Raw genomic sequence first — 17,582 nt, 5'->3', positions numbered from 1 at the left:
CCCAGCATCCTCCTTGCATGTCCCCAGCCAATCAGACATCCCATCCTCCTCTAATCCAACATTTTCCTGTCACACACCAGCTTTTTTGTCCTCTAACGCAGTCATGGACTCTTCTGGTTCTATAAATCTGTCTTCAACCAAGTCAGGAGATGCTGCTGCCCCATTTACCTCCCCCTCCCACCTATCTGTCTCTAGAAGTCATGTGAAGAGGCAGCTGGAGAGACTGAACAGGAACAAGGCTGCAGGTCCAAATGGTGTCAGCCCCAGAGTATTGAATGCCTGTGCGGAGCAGCTCTGTGAGATTCTGCAGCATCTCTTCAACCTCAGCCTGGACCAGGAGAAGGTTCCAGTCCTGTGGAAGACATCCTGCCTTGTTCCAGTTCCAAAGAAAACTAGCCCATCAGTCAATGACGACTACAGACCACATCATGAAGGTCCTGGAGAGACTCCTGTTGGTCCACTTGAATAATCAAACTAGGTCATATCAGGACCCGCTGCAGTTTGCTTATCGCCATGGAGTTGGAGTTGAAGATGCCATCATCCAGCTGCTTCAACCAACCCACTGTCATCTGGATAAAGCAGGCAGCACTGTGAGGGTCATGTTCTGTGATTTGTCCAGTGCATTAAACACAAACCAGCCTGATGTACTTTGCCAGAAACTCCAGAAGACACAGGTGGGGGCCTCAACTATCACCTGGATTAAAGACTACCTGACAAACAGACTACAGTTTGTGAGGCTGAAGAACTGCACTTCAAACCAGGTGATCAGTAACATTGGAGCACCACAGGGGACTGTACTCTCACCATTCCTTTTCACCCTGTACACCTCAGACTTCCATTACAAATCAGAGACCTGTCATCTACAAAAATACTCAGATGACTCTGCAGTTGTCGGGTGTATCAGAGATGGACAGGAAGCTGAGTACAGAGAGCTGGTGGAGCGTTTTGTGGCATGGTGTGGAAACAATCATCTGACCTTGAACGTGAACAAAACAAAGGAGATGATTTTAGACTTCAGAAGAAACAGGGTGGAGTCAAACACTGTTTCCATCATGGGAGAAGAAGTGGATGTGGTTGAGGAACACAAATACCTTGGAGTTCACCTGGACAACAGACTGGACTGGAGAAAGAACTGTGAAGCCATTTACAAGAAGGGACACAGCAGACTGCACTTCTTGAGAATGCTTAGGTCCTTCATTGTCTGTAGCAAGATGCTGCAGATCTTCTACAGGTCTGTTGTTGAGAGTGTAATCTCTTCAGCCATCGTCTGTTGGGGTAGTAGCATCAGAAGCAGGGACCTAAAAGGCTCAACAGCCTAATAAAAAAGGCTGGTTCTGTTCTGGGGACGACTGTGGAACCACTGGAGGAGATAATGCAAAGAAGGATTCTCCAGAGAATCAAGAAAATGATGGACAACCCTGAGCATTCTCTTCACAAGACTGTCCGACAACGGAAGAGTGTCTTCAGTCAGAGGCTTCTTCAGTTTTGCTGCAACACTGACCGCTACTGGAGATCCTTCCTGCCAACAGCCATTGTAATATACAATAACTCTTTGACGACTTGATTATTATTATTATTTCATTCTGAGCCACTACAGCAATCTGGACTTTGCTTAAGCATAGTTGCACTACAAAGTCACTAAAATGTGGTTTGCACATATTCATTTCCATTTAATACTTGTTCAGCTGCTGTTTTGTATAGATATTTTTATTTCTTCATACATTCTTATACATTTACATACTGTGTATTTTGTTGTACAGTTACTTTATTCTCAACTTCAACTTAAATATATTTTATCTTATTCCTTCCCAGCTAAATTTACCTTTCATTCTAATTTGTATTGTATTGTGTATTTTGTGGTAAAGCTATTCTATCATTCAACTTTAATTCAGATATAGTTTACCTTACTCTTTCCCAGTTAAATTTACACTTCATTTTAATTTGTGGTGTACAGTTATTTTATTTTCAACTCTTAGGGTCACGAGCAGTTGTGTAAGGCATTTCACTGCATTTCGTACTGTGTATGACTGTGTATGTGACAAATAAAATTTGAATTTGAATCAATTTCCCTCTGTGATTAATACATTATTTTTTAATTGAATTGAATTGATATAGTCTACCTACCTACCTATCCATCTCTGTCTCTATTTTTATCTCAAACTGATGTGTATTTTACCCTGGCGATAGGGGCAGCACATGCCTAAATCATTGCAAGCAAGCTGTTTTTGGTGTTCAAGTATGACCTTACCAACAAAATCCCTAGGAGCACAATTTTTGAATGAGTACTTCATCAGATGGTTCAACCTCCAGCAAAATGACACACATCAGACTCCCTTTCATCGCTAGCAACGAGTGAAGATGTAAATGTGTAAAACAACATTTATGAATGGTGAAAATTTTGTAACAATTATTTTTACAAATCAGTAAATGTGTTTTGTCCTAACGAGCTACCGTAGAAGGAAACATGGCATCTAATATGGCATTGCCCAGAAATGTAGACCCACTCCCATTTTAGACCTGATTATTATTATTATTATTATATGTTATGAATATTTTTCAACAACATTTTGATGGATGTTTCCAGATTAACAGTAAAAACTACATTTTGCTCCTTTAACTCGGATAGAAAGAAATAATTTTTACAAAAACGTTGAATAACCCTACCCACGCCAGTGACTGCAAATCAAAATGCAAAGAAAGAACATTCTGAGCTGAGCTAAATAGTTTGGAAATGTAACTAATTTTCCTTACTTGGACACCGTTTACAATTTTACCCTTTTTAACTAAACTTAATGACACCAAAATTAAGATGAGGCAAACAGCTGTAGAAACACAAATAAGACCGTTGTGGATTTTAGGATGCAAAGTGCTAGAGACCATGCTGTAACACTTCATAGCTAGAGTTCTGGAGCACCTATGTAAAATCTAAATAATAAGTTCAAACAGAACAGCAAATTTTTGTTTGGGGAAAAAAGTAGATTATGGCATTTTCATAATTACGTTTAAATAACTCAACCAGGCATCTTGTATTTATGGAACAGATGTAATTAAAGCAGCTAAACAAAATACAAAATATATTTGAAAATACAGATTTAAAATGAGAATGGCATGCATATGAAATATTCATCACAAGAAAAAAAAAAGATCTAATGCAAAAATATATTTTTTGTCAGGGTGTAGCTTAAAACTTTTACTGCTGCTAGCCACTAGGGGCCGCTTGCTTTGTCAACAATGTTAAATATCCAGTTGGATGTTTAGTTAAATTTAAAGTGACACTAAAAAGTTTTTAACATTTTTTGCTTCCTAACAGCTATTTCTTTAAAGTAGGTTTCAGTGACACTACACCATCTTTACCCTGGACAGCACTCTGCAGCCCTCAGCTGACCAGAAACCACACCTTTTGTGGGACGGGTGCACCACTAGGGGGAGCTCTTTACCTGCGTTACAGCCGTTTACTCAGTAGCTAATTCAAAGGCTTCGCTTTTTCAGTTAATCCATCATCAATAAAAAGCACAAGAAGAAGAAAAAGAACAAGTTTGATTTTCTGCATGCATCATGGTGAAGGCTTTAAGTAAATTGCTAAAACCAGAGTGAACATCGGCACGGCCTACAGTCATCTGACGGAGAAGGTTATGAAATCATGAACTGATGGTGACCTAGATCGGTGTTACAGTAATTCTACTGCTTTCACTAAGTTTTATTTTAGCTGGACAGACCTATTCAGTGTAGTCAGAAGCCAAATTTAACTGATGAGCCAAGATTGTCATGTTGCTTAAATGAAGACAGAACAAAACCATAAAGCAGTCTCTATAAGACCCCAGTGTTGTTGTAACAGAACAGCATTTTAACATTGTTGTAAAGGATTGCCTTTTGAATTTAACCCACAGAATGGTTCGTATTCCTCGGTTTATTTCCATCTCATGTCCCTGTCCCCGTCCACTGCGTCAGCGCCATGATTGCCCTTTTAATGAGGCTATATTCAGACACATGGGAGCAGATGTTGCAAAGAAAACTCACTGTGACGGGGTTGTGATCGATGCACACCTCCCGCCGCATCTGCCGCGTAATTTGGCGGATGGCATCAGGATAACAACCTACATTATGTGTAGACAGCTGTCGCCATGGCGCCCAGGCAGCCACCACATTGGCTCTCCCCTTGTTTTCAGGTGGAGGCGGGGAAGCCAGTTAGAGTGAGTTACAGCTTTCTTGTGTCGTCACCGCCCTTGAAGCCTGTGTCAGTCCAGCTAAATTAAAAAATAAGTACAGAAGGGCAGTGCTGGTTATGAGTGTTGCATTCATGAAAAAGCTCCAGATGAAAAGTGAAATTAGTTTCAAAAGTGGATCTGAAACGTTTTAGGGTATCTAGTATGTGTTTATATCCAGACAGGGCATTTACCTCTGGTTGCACTTTGTTTTATTCAAGCAGCTAAATTAATCTATTGATCAAAAATTTACCATAAACCTAAAGATTAGTCATGCATACATTCCATCCATCCATTTTCTGAACCCGCTTGTCCGCAAAGGGCCGGGGGTGGGGGGTGGGGTGGGTGGGGGGGTGGGGTGGGGGGGGGGGGGGCTATCTCCAGCGGTCAATGGTCAATCAGGTGGGGTACACCCTGGACACAGAGCCAGTCCATCGCAGGCATACATTCCCATATGTTACATTTCTAAATGTATGCCTTTAGCATTACTGTTAATGAAGCTACTTTGTAAAGGAGCTGGTGGCATACCTGCTATGCTAGCAAAGCAGATGTGTTCAGCTCGATTTAAAATGTCAAACGAGCAATGACGATGGGTTCAGTGTTGCTGCTGTGATGAGTCTGACACACAGGTGAAACTCGAAAAGTTTTAATATGGTACAAAAGTTCATTTACGTATGTCAGTAATTCAGCTTCAAGAGCGAGTAACGCCTAAATTAACTTTTTTTTGCTTATAACCTGTACAGATGAGTGTCTAACGTGTAATCATTAGTGTGGCAGTTTAGTGCAACTTACTTTAAATTTATTATTTCAGCCCAAAACCATAATTATATCTCTATCTTCAGGTTTAAAACTCTGCTCCACATTTATGTAGAACCAGCTGTGGCTGACGGCTAAGCTGGAAAACGTGACGTTATCAGCAAAGTACTACGTGGCTGCACCGTACTGGTCTCCAGGTAAGGCAGCCGCACCTCCATCTGGCTCAGCCACTCACCAGCTGAAATGACACATTAGCGCTCTGAGCCGCTCGCCTTTTCATCTATTTTTTTGATGTGTGGTAACTTATTGGTATATCATTATAGCAACTGAGCTGGTATGATTATAATGAGCTCCTAGAGTTTGTTGTTGTTGGGTGTGTGTGAGTGTGTGTGTGTGTGTGGGGGGGGGGGGGGGGATGGGGGTGTTTTGTAAAATATTTGTAATGAAATTGAAAGAGACCTCAGGAAGAATAGCTCCACACTATGGTGTGAGCTTATGAGGTTCTCAATAAATAAATAAAAATAAATAAATAAATAAATAATGATCGTGGTTCACAGACAGGAAATCCTCCAGAATGCTGCAGAATCTGTGTCTGTTTCACTCCTGAGCGGTAAATCTTGTGTGAGTGCGTGCTTGCATGCACGTGCTCGTTAACAACTCGTTTTTAGACTGAGAAACTCAGTGCCGCTCTCTCGGTCCGCCAGGCGCAGTGTTGGGCAAGTTACTTCAAAACTGTAATGCATTATTTATTACTTGTTACCCTCATTTTAAAGTAATTCATTACATTACAATATTACTGATTTTAAAATGTAAGGCATTACACTACTTTTGCATTACTTTAAGTTACTTTCACCAAAACAACTTCAATATGAATCTGGTAATCTGACGCTCAGTGAGCTCATGACATATATGTGGAAGGTGATGTGGTAGCTGAGCTAGGATTGCTGTTAAAAACAGTCAGATATAATAACAGTGCTTTAAAATGATTGTTTATTAAATGAAAGCAACAACAATCTGTACTCTCAGCACGCTGCCATCTAATATTAACTGAGCAGGGAGTGGGGTGGTGGGGGCTCCAAGCCTATATTTGCCTTGTTTCCCAAATGCCTTGATACGGCCCTGGATGTGGGACTGACTTCTGGGGTGATCTGATTCTATCACATGTATAAATATTAAATGCTTATATATTATTGCTTTTCACTGGTAAAAATGAGTATTGGGGATAAATCTACCTACTTTTTTCTTTTCAAGCACTTTGATTTGTTTTCTTGATTTTATTTGAATCACTTCCGGCTCTTTCTCTCTCTAACCTTTCTGCATGCTGCATGTTTTCTCCATCTTCCAGAAAAACTGTTTCCTAGATTTCCTACTTTCTAACTAATCAGCCAAAGGGATCTACTGAACGCAAAAAAAATAAATAAATAAAAGTTTAATATGCGCTGTGCTCCAGCAGCAATGAGTTGAGATCACTGGGGCACAGATTATGAACTCAGCTGAAAAGTACATGAAGTACCAGAGAATATGAGCTGATATAAACAATCACAAATGAATTACTTTGTTTTGGTGGAGTGATTTTGTGTATAACAGCGGCCGCGCGCAGGACGCAGCTGGAGTATTTGAGCCATTACCGCTGCGTCCTCTCTGCACAGAGAATGCCCGCAAAGCTGAGTCCATAAATGACGTAATAAATGTGGATACTGGATGTTTTTTCAGGCTTCCCGCAATTTGAATTTTTAGGAAACCCACATCTTGATTCTGGGTTGAAAAATGCATTGTAATTATCGCGTTACTGACAATTGTACCAAGTAAATATTACCATTTTCTTTCCCTGTAATGCCTTACATTACCACATTACAGCAAAAAGCAATGCATTACAGTAATTAATTACTTTTGTACCACGTTACTCCCAACAATGGCCAGGTGACACCTGTTTCAGAAGCATTTTCCTTACAGGAAGTGTTGATGAAATATGTCTCCACCCAGGCCTTGACTCTCACTTTAAAATATAACTCATACATGAGTTAAGCCCATCCCATGCCGAGCCAGAAATTCTAAGTCTTTTTTTGTTATAATTGAGATGATTATGGCTTACAGCTGATGAAAACCCCACATTCAAAATATCAAACAATTAGAATATTGCATGAAATTTATAAAACAAGAATTTTAAACCGAGGAATATCAAACATCTGACAAAGTATACTCATGCGTGTTGGTTTTGGCCTTTTTGTCTTTACAGAACTAAGATTTTTCGTGTTTCACCTGTATGGCCTGGTAATCCATCCTATATGTAACTATATCGTCCAACCACAACCCACAGAGCTCAGTCGTGGGTGAATCTGCAATTGTCTTTCAAACTGTCTCCACACACAAGTGGACAGCGCTAGGACCAATCAGAGCAACGAACAACACCCTACACCGCTAAAGAAGAGTAGGATCTTTTTCTGCTCATGTCTCAAGGAAACCACTGTTCCTGGGCCATCTCCATTTTTGTTGATTTGCTCACTGCTCTGCCATCCTCATAAAAAAAATAGCATAATGGTGCCAGGTCTGCACAACATCTCTCTAACATAGTGCTGTGATTGGCCTGGCCTGAACTTAGCTGAGCCAATGGTAGACCGGCTGAGGCTACAATGGAGCAGGGCTAGACTTGCTGAGCAATGCCTTTTGCTGCTGTAGTTTGTCTAGATTTCTAGGCTATCTGCAAAGTTTAATGAGAAGTTATTCAGTTATGTTGCCATAGATGACAAAATACACAAAAATGTTTTTCACAAGAGGTTTCTTGAAATGTTAGATGCAGTTTTTCAGCTCCATGTACGAGCTGCAGAGCCTTGCTGTTGCCACGTTGAACATGCTAAAAAGCAATTATTAAATAAATCAATGAAAGTTTTCTCAGTTAATTTCCTATTAGTCATGAAGTACAAGGATTGTGATGTAGCTGCAAATGAGACATAATGAAATCACCTAATAACTGAATTATTGCAAGAATATTCCAACAATGGAAGCACTTTGTTAGCATTTGTGTCATACATTCAGCAGCTACCTTTTTAGTCCTTGTTTTGATGCTTAAAGCCATACTTTGCAACAAAAACAATGGTAGAAATACATCTAAAACAAGATAAAATGGAGATATTAAAACTAAAGCTAAAAACAAAAACGTCTAGAAGGCAAAACAGCATACAATACATTAAAATCAAGAACAAAACTAATCCAAACATGCAAAACATCATGACTGAATAAAAAACCAAGCTGAAAACATAGGTCTTAAAGAGATTCTTTGCATCTTTGTAATTTTAAAATAATTTTCTTGAGCCAACATGTGCTAAAATGACTCTTTACAGGGTTACTGAAAGGCAAACCAGCCCCTATTGCCCCTGTGGCCAGAATCTTGCAACTTTCGACTGGCGGACCGCTCGGTTGGGACTTATATAAATTGGAGCTGACATACCTGGTGCTGCAGTCTGCTTCCAGCACGTTTCCTGCATGTTTTAGATCACGATCACAGCTGATTTGTTTAATATAGTGATGAATCACTCCTGTAGACATTAATGAAGGCTGGGGAGACATTTCAGCTGTTAGATTAAGGTGTTGGAAAAGATGAGCGCACAGCGAGGAGGTAGGTTTTGGTTCTACAAGTGGACAAAAGGGGGGTGCTACACGCAAGCCAAAATCACCTAGTTTCCCTTTAAACACAAATATCCTTGAACCCTGAAGCAGGTGGACTCCACCATACCAGCAACGAACAGGAAACTGAGGCTACAGTTCACACAGGATCATCAGAACTGGACCATAAGAGACTGGAGAATCGTTTTCTGGGTTACTCAAACCAAAGCATTGATTTTATTTTAATAGGATGTAATAGTCAAGCTTGTTGGCAACCACGGATGCAATTTTTTTCTTTAGCAATTTAAAAGTTTTAAATTGCTAACTCAAAAGTAAACAAAGATCAGGGAATAGCGATCCTAAACAGAACTGTAACCTTTTACTTTCAATTGCATTCGAGTGGAAGTATAAAGTAGCATAAAATATGAAAATTACAACAAAACCAGCAACAAGTGCTCAAAGTCATACTTGAATAAATGCACAGAGGTACTTTCCACCTCTTAAGCTTGTTTTCTGTTTTGAGTTTGAACCTCTTTATGAAATGCTTTCACTTGGTAAATAAAAACAGCTATTGTTCATAATTGCACTACTTTAAAGCATTTGTGGTCATTTTTGTCGGTGGATCAAATTTTCATCTGTCAGATCAAATCAAATTTATTTGTAGAGCTCCTTTGATGGTTAAAAACAGCACAAAGTGCTTCACACGAATAAAGCAACAATATATACAGAATAAAAAACACTGCCTCATCACTAGTTTCAACTCTGAGTTTCACCTGTATGTCAGATTCATCACAACACTTTCACACAGCTCAGTTACTTGTTTGTGAATCTTAAACTGAATTTAAAAAAAGAAAAGAAAAATCTGGAATGACAACCAATATACTTTTATAATATATTAAATGTTTAATTTTATATATGTAATATAAAAAACCGTTTATTAGAACATTTTACTAAAATGTCTAATAATTTAGTCCCACTATTGTGTAATACTGCCCCGATCCAGCAGGCGGCGCTAAAGGCGAACAAACATCACCAGAAATAGCAGCTCCATGCAGCAGGGCTAAAAACAAAGCAACTTCACCACACGTAGGAGGCTACTTTCCCCGTCAAAATGCTCAAAAAGAAACTAAGTGGCACCGAAAAGAAAAGGAAGCATTCGAAGTCCGAAGAACGACAGCAAAGCAACAAACGCAGGAGTTCGGAGTCGCATTTAGAGGTAAGCTGCTGTAGTTAGCGTCATGCTAAACCTTACATTCAGTGTTTTGTCACGCGGTTTACCCTCTTAAACACGAATACATGACAGCGAAATGTAAGTGAAATCGTAAATAGACACGTTGAAATAAACTGCCTTGTAGTTTTAAAATGAGTGATTCAAAAACCCCAAAAAAGAAACGTGTGTGTCGTCATTAAATCACTAACCGTGTCAAACTGAAATTTTAAATAAGAGAAACGTCTTAAGTGTGGGATAGTTTTATTTGACTTTACCCAGCTGATCAGATTTGTCTGAAGTGTGACTGAAGAAAACGTCTGAAAACTGCAGCAGAGGACGCTGCTTCAGCCTTTACTCCTGAATGGGAGAAAAGTTGCTGAATGTAGTTTAGCACCTTATTTTGTAGGGTTGGTTCATCAGTTCATAATTAAGTGCAGCTGAGATCCTGATCAATGCAACATTTTTAAATGCGGTTAAAACCGATGTTATTTTGTTCCCTCTGATACAGATGCAGCTTGGTTTTTTACTCTAACCAGTCTGGTGTGATCAAACCCAGCATGTGTTTGTTAGACCAGTCCCATAAAGACCTTTATCTGCTCGACTATAATCATTACTAGACAGAGTCACACATTAAATAATGAGTCAGAGATTTGATTTGGATCTATGAAGGTGTATTAGTGCCACTATAACGGCCCTGTTTTAATCAGCGTAACCGAGGAATCTGAGTGGGACTTTACTGTGTAAAATATTTTAAAAAGTCACTTTACTGAGTTGAAGATGCATTCTTTTGGCCGTTTCCACAACAGATCATATTTTAGTTGATCCCTGCTCCAATTCTAGGGGTTTAACGGTACACTAAAATCATATTCCATTCGGTTTAGTGTTTTGAAGAGCTCGGTTTGATTAATTTTCGGTATATTATCATATCTGAAGCAGCTCCTATAGTGAGCAGAACCAGGTGTCATCACAGGCTGCTGATCCAGCATGATGTCTTTAATTATTCCACAGGTTATTTGTGCAGCAAAGAGTGTCACGCTCATGCAGACAAGTGTTGTGTTTGACTGTTGATGCTCTGTGTTTTTATTTCTGCAGCGAGCCTTAAAAACCCACCTCACACCGCCCAGAGTTTCTTCTTTGAAACTCGTATTAAATAACGAACTTCCTCCGAGCCGTATTTTTAGCTGTAGGATGAAAACTTTACATCAGTTGTCCCAGTTGGGGGGGAAGTTCAGCAGATGTGTTTGTTTACATTTTTGTCGCTGCGTGCCTGCAGTGTGTGAGAGAAGGGAGGGAGGGGCGACGCTCCGTTCAGCGTCTCTACAGGCTCCAGTAGCAGCGACAGCCAGCTGGTTTGATCCGCTCTGAAAGGCGTTGATCAGAATTTGCAGATCACATTTTTTAAAAGGAAGATCGGGCGTGTGCAGCCATCATGCTCGCCTAGGAACTTTTGTCTGCTGCACTTAAATCACGCAAATAAAAATTAAGTATTTAACAGAGAAAATAAATGGAAACAGTACGCAAGTGGACCGTAAGCTGATCCGAAGCGGTTCAACCCCTGTGAGCCGTTACACCCCTATCCAACACACTTGATTCACATGTTCAGATGCTTATCAAGCTCCCCAGAAGCCTGTTAATCACCTGCTGGTGAAAATCAGGTGTGTTGAAGCAGGATAACAGTAAAACATGTTGGGTACTGGCACTAGGGGAATGGAGGTTTTTTTTAAAATAATTTTTGTTAAGCTTGCCCTCGTCCTGTAGAGCCGTGGTTTCCAATCCCAGAACCACGAGCCAGGGTCCCCTAACCTCAACTCCTATCTGCGTGAGCATGATTCACCTTGATTGAATTTGCAATTTTGGTGCAAAAACAATAGATCCTTAGTAAACAGAGGACGTTTACGTCTTTGTTCCTTATCCTGCTGTGACTTGTCACATTAAGGTTTATTTTACTCAGTCACAACATAAATGCCTCACATTAAACAGTATTTGTTAATTCATGGGGCAGTTTTTAACTGAAGTCTTTGCTGCTACAGGCAGTATTGATGTAGGGTTTAGTAGCTAGAATAAAGCTAATCTGTGACAGGTTGCTCTCTTTTTTCTTGTAAGCATCTGCAAAGCAACTCTAGCACGGCTAGTTTAGTTGTGGGTTATCCTCCCTGCTGTGCTGCATCACTTCCCTTTGGCATAGAGCACACTAAATATATTAATAAACCAAAAGAAATAGCTTTTTTACCTGCTTTAAGTTGCTTAAATAAAGTTAAACTTATTTGAAAATACTGTAAAGCATGTTTTGAGACACGTCTGAAGAATATGACAAACAGCCATGTCTCCTGTTATCTCTAAGGACTCTAAGGACGAGCTGGCTGATCCAGAACTGGACCGGATCGGCAGTGACATTGAGGAAGGAGGACTGGACCTCAGCATCCCCTTCCAGCCCATCACGGCTTACGTCAGCGTCAAGAAGGAGATGCTGGAGCAGTGTTTCCGTGTGCTGGGGGAGAAGAAGCTGCTGAAGATGCTGCCCGATGAGCTCAAGGTCATTTATTTCAGTGAATCTATATCAGGGAAAGCTTTGATTTTTCTTTCTTTAGATTTTCAAACTCCTGTTTGTGGTAAAAACTCTAATTAATAATGGAGCTCATGAACTCTTCACTCTTTATCCTTCAGGCAGATTTTAGCAGCATCAAAGTTAACAGTTACTAAAATATGCTGTTAGGTGCTTACTAACAGCTGGTTATGCTGGTGAAGGTCATCCAGGTCACGACTGGTACAACAGACAGCTACGTCTTATAAGCTTGACTCCCATATTCCAGTCAGAATTGACAGAGCTCCTCGGATGAGAAGCGAAACGTCTTCAAGAAACCAAAGAAGTCGAGTTGCCTTCATTTGAACCCTTTTGGAATTTGAATACACCTTCCAGTGCTACTTGGACACGTCATCAGTGAAGAACCCGGGGTCTTAGGGTGTTTCAGGTCCTTAATCTTCATACACCCTCACCCGGGCGACCCAGGTGGGGGTGATCATTCCCCAGCTTGTGTCCAAGTGGCCTATTGCTCCACAGATCCCCCCCGGTTACAGCTGGATATGTTTATGTGTTTAGGCTAGCCTGGGTAACGCATTTGGTAAATGACGATAAAAAGTATCCACATTATTGTTGACAGGACTGTGGCTTGGAGGAAATCAAAAGTCTGTGTTGGGAGCAACTGGAGTCGATTTCAGAGAAAACCCTTAATCAGATCTTAGCAGGTGAGACTGAAACAGTCTGTGTGTGTGTGTGTGACTGAGACCTTAGAGAATTACAGAAGCTGCATTAAGTGTTTGTGTTAAAGGAGAAGAGCTGCCAACAGGAAATGGGAGTGAAGCGGCCTCGGAGAGCCAGTAAGTCATCGGTTTTACTGTAAATAAAAAAAGTACTTATTCTCTTAAAAATCTTTCAGTTGCTGTTTTGGTCTCACTTAGAGCAACACTAAAGCGTTCCTATCACTTTAAATGCAGCTTTCTCATATCATAAAATCATTTTCTTGGGCCAGTATGTGCTAAAACGACTCTTTACAAGGTTATGAAATGTCACGAACAATCCTATCACCCCCTGTGGCTAGATTATCGCACTTGCAACTTCAGACAGGTGGGCCACCGCCCGTTGGCTTTAGAGAAAATGTAGCTGACATACCAGGCGCTGCAGTCTGGTTTCAGCATGTTTTAGATCATGAACACAGCTGATTTGTTTAACTTAGTGATGAATAACTCCTGTAGACACTAATGAAGGCTGGGGATGAACCTGAACGCACAGCGATGAGATACATTTCACTTTTGGACACTAGGGGGTGCTAAAAGCAAACCAAGACTTCCAAGTGTGCCTTCAAAGGTGTGGTTGGCTGATAAATGTTTTTTTCTGATTTATAATCAGTCACTCTGAGTCTTTTATGCAGGCTGATAATGAAAATTGTCTCCTACATCTAGCTCCTGCATTAGCCTTCTGATAGAAAATAGATGGTGGAACCCCAGAATTTGAAAAACCTGACAGATCTACGTCGCACTGTCACTTAACATTCATGGATTCACACATCTTGACTCATGACGGGGAAGGCTGTTGTTGGTTTAACGTCCAGTGATCAGCAGCGGATGTCTCGGCTAGTTTAAGCTAACAGTTAGCATTAGCAACTTCACCACACAACAGAATTCCTCCATGCTTGTGTTTTTTGTAGAGATAAGACATCAACGTAGCAAGTCAGTCGTAGAGTCGCATTGCTGTTCACCAATCAGAGAGATGTCCAAATATCAGGAAATAAGATTCCAAATCCAGCCATCTGAAGCTCTCCTGTGATGTTGTAGACTTGGGCCTGCTGAGATGGAGTTTGTGGGCTTTTTTGTGCCCTGAGTTCTGCCTCCAAGGCATTCTAGACAATAGAGACCACTGCAAATGTATTGATTAAACGTGTAATCTACTCCTTTAGTTACTGTTTTCCAACTGGTTTCGGTGGTTCTCCAGCAGCTTCACATTGGACAGCGCTCTGCCACACTCTTCTGGTCAGAAACTGTATTTAACAGTGCATCACTAGTGCAAGGTGTCTGCTTTACGGCAATAGCTGTTTATTGTGCCGGTAGGTGAAATAAAGGCTAGCAGTTAGCTTTGTCAGATCCTTCAATAAAAAGCACAAGAAGTTGTTTTTTTGTGTGTGTGTTGAGGTGGAACGTGGAAGTAAATGAAGATGTCTTTGGAGGTGAAACATAGATAGCATGAACTAAACAAAGAGGTAAAACCAGAGTGAACATCGATGTGGCCCACACTCGTTGGGTTTATCTTCAAACCATCTAAGAAATTAGCAGTTTTTTCTTTGTTTCTGAACTGCCAATAATCAGACATTTAGGAAAACAACAAACACCTTGACTGATGACATCATCTGCAAAGCCTGCAGCAGGTTTTTGATGACTGGTGTAATTCTGCTGTGAACCAGTAGGGGGAGAAGCGGGAAACTTACTTAAAAGTATTCAGTTCTGCTAACAAATTTGAAAATCAGACTTATTTAGCCTTCAGAACACATGCTGTGTTGCCTTTTGAGATCGTTGGACCTGTTACAGTTTCTATTGCAGAGGTTTAGCTGGTGAAATGTAACTTTTTAGTATGAACCACAGTTAATTTAATGAAAGGGAACAATGTGTTTTTATAGCTTTTTTCCTTGTTTCTGTTTTAGACAAGATAACAACGTCGACTCCACTTCTTGCATTAAGGAAACACCAAAAACTGCTGAGCCTAAAGGTATTTAATGTGTATCAAAGTAAGACTGTTGTTACGCGTTCCCTTCAGGAACTCAATGGAAATAAAGATGAAAATTGTCTTTTTTTTTTTTCCTCAGACGGCGGTGGTTCTGGTGATGAGAGCGACGTGTTGAGCATCAACGCAGACACTTACGATAGTGACATCGAGGGACCCAAAGAGGAGCAGGCTGTCAAATCTGCAGATGTGGTGGTAAAAGTGGACGACAGCGGAGGGGAACGCTCTGACCCAGCTGTAAAACCCGAGCCGCCACAGAAACCAGAGACAAAGAAAGACATTCAAAGTGACATTGACAGAAGTGTTTGTGAGATTTTAGCCCCTTCTCCCTCTTCGACTAAAGAGCCAAAAGAACCGAGCGGAAAACCTCCGCCTGCAGATGCGGAGTTGTCTGTTGGGAGGGAAGCTCCTTCTGGTTCCGTTTGCCAACCGTCGATTCAGCAGCTAGAGCTGCTGGAGCTGGAGATGAGAGCCAGAGCCATAAAGGCCCTAATGAAAGCTGGAGATAAGAAAAAGCTTTGTATGACCGCTAACAGTTAGCTGGCTCCAGTTCTTCATTCATCATATTACTGGTGCAGAACCGTTAAAGCTTGATTCATTTTGTATTTTGTGGACTGTTGGAATAAACAAGGTGACAAATGAGCTGCAGTCTCCTCTTCAGCCACAAGATGGCAGTGACACTCTTCCTTGAAAGCAAGTGTCTTAGTCTGTGCAGAGGCTCTTGTTTCTGTGAAATTAGTCAGAAAGCAGGAATAAGAAAGTGTTTGTACCATCTACAGATTAAGCTCCTTTTGGTCTTAACTGTGCATTATCAGGCAACGTCAAACCTAGATCTGTTGGAAGCAAGATCACACGGGCACGAATACATTATTTTTATTTTTTTAGGACATGCTGCCTGTCCTGTTAAGGTCCAATGAAAGTTTGATAGGGTCATTTCAAACAGATGCAGAAAAGCCTTCAATTAACAAAAAGCTAAATAAATCTGACAAAAGCTAAACCTCTTGACTTCAAGCATGCGTAAGAAAGACCGCACCACTCTAAATGTAGTCATTTCCTTTGAATTAGGTATAATTTAAGAGTCTTATCTTCTAAAGTCGTTGACACTTTATAGTAATTTGCTTTAAAAATGCCACATTTCAGGTTAAACTGCTCTATGCGAGTGTGCAGTAACAGAGGCAGAGTTAAACAGCTCTCTACCCTGAAGCAGTCAATGACATGTGCGAGAAGAAACTAAGTTTCCCCCTCTGGAGGAAAAGCCTTTAAAAGGCTCGTTTCATGGTGGAGGTGTGTGTGGGAGGGTTAAACATGTCATTCTCTATGTATTTATAAGCAGGTATCTTAGTGCTCCTGGATGATTTAAAGTCAAAAAAGCAGAAGAAGCACCTGAGAAAAGATGCTGAAGTGCTTTAGCTGCCTGGGATTTGTGAGCATCTATTGCTGTCGGTTTACTGCTATTAGAATGCCAATTATGATCGGGTCCGTGTGAATAAACGGCTGTTAAAGCAGAACTCACAATGAGCTCGGATAATGGATTCACAGAGGTGAGTCGGTACTTTCTGAATTCAAATGAACCTCATGACCCATAGAAGTGTTGAGCTGTGATGCGTCTGAACGGCGCTAATGTCAAAGTCAAAAACAAGGTCATGCTTAAAGGCGCTGCAGCCCTGTTCATGTTTAACAGCCCCGCCACCATTATTGGATTTTGTAATGACTGGGTTAGTGATGCCTGTAAATGACTATGAAAACCATTTTCTCCAAGGTTTGGAGTAGTTTATGCTCTGATGTTTTCAAATCGTGTGATGTAATGTGATTTTAGATAGTTGCATCTCAAATATTAAAGGTGTGGCACACTCGTTTATTCAGAACCTTTCCAGTGGTCTCTAGTAGGAATGAACGCTCTGGGGAAGAAAACACTGGTGCACCATTTTCAGCAATTGGAAGGCCCAGTCCCAGTACTCGCACTGCACCATAAGCTCTTCTCACTTGGAGCAACTGCGGAGTAGATTTGGAGTGTGAAGTATACAAGTGTGCCTAAATGGGACAGGAAGCATTGTGTCATTGACCACGATGCATGCTGGGACGCTGATCTCGGTTTGTGCTACTTCAAAAAAAATTTTATTAACTTTCAAAATAAAAGTTATTTGGCTAAATTTACATAAATTGCTGTCCACATTAAATCTTGGTCTAAAACATTCAGAGCATGGATAAAGATCATTAATGGCCAAAAATGAACTTTCATTTGAAAATACATGTTTTCAGAAACAGTACTTGAGCCATATGCTCCACCTTCTTCTCAAAGTTCCCACACAGCGATGGAATGTTTGTAATGCCCTTCACTGAGGTTCACATTGATGTGGACTTTGGTGAAGTCTGGATCAACGATAAAAATGGGTGTGGTCAACTTTTGCACTTGAGAATAGGGACACCTTATGCACTCACATCCCTGGACGGGATCATGCAGTTGAAAGACGCAAGGGTGGAAGTGCGAGTATTGGGATTGGGCTGAAGTAAGCCACATCACATCTGGAGTCTTATTTTCTGATAT

The 17,582-nt window shown here is 40.7% G+C and overlaps 1 protein-coding gene across 1 annotated transcript; it reads left to right on the top strand.

Moving 5' to 3' along the window:
• The first annotated feature begins 9,568 nt into the window (after positions 1 to 9,568).
• Positions 9,569 to 15,679, top strand: LOC107377412 (caspase activity and apoptosis inhibitor 1). Its single transcript, XM_015946965.3, has 6 exons — positions 9,569 to 9,774; positions 12,110 to 12,301; positions 12,927 to 13,011; positions 13,095 to 13,143; positions 14,958 to 15,022; positions 15,120 to 15,679. Exons 1-6 carry the CDS (start codon positions 9,670 to 9,672, stop codon positions 15,575 to 15,577), a joined length of 954 nt encoding a protein of 317 aa, XP_015802451.3. The 5' UTR covers positions 9,569 to 9,669; the 3' UTR covers positions 15,578 to 15,679.
• Positions 15,680 to 17,582: the final 1,903 nt, after the last annotated feature.

This window comes from Nothobranchius furzeri, chromosome 2 (assembly GCF_043380555.1).
Source record: "Nothobranchius furzeri strain GRZ-AD chromosome 2, NfurGRZ-RIMD1, whole genome shotgun sequence".
Taxonomy (NCBI): domain Eukaryota; kingdom Metazoa; phylum Chordata; class Actinopteri; order Cyprinodontiformes; family Nothobranchiidae; genus Nothobranchius; species Nothobranchius furzeri.
This window is presented reverse-complemented; position numbering and strand designations above follow the sequence as displayed.

What these genes read in the sequence shown, in the direction of transcription:
- LOC107377412 (XM_015946965.3), top strand. Translation starts at nt 9,670, where the DNA reads ATGCTCAAAAAGAAACTAAGTGGCACCGAAAAGAAAAGGAAGCATTCG. An exon ending in TGCTGCCCGATGAGCTCAAG is followed by an intron (nt 12,302 to 12,926) that starts GTCATTTATTTC and finishes TATTGTTGACAG; the next exon opens with GACTGTGGCTTGGAGGAAAT. An exon ending in CCTTAATCAGATCTTAGCAG is followed by an intron (nt 13,012 to 13,094) that starts GTGAGACTGAAA and finishes TTTGTGTTAAAG; the next exon opens with GAGAAGAGCTGCCAACAGGA.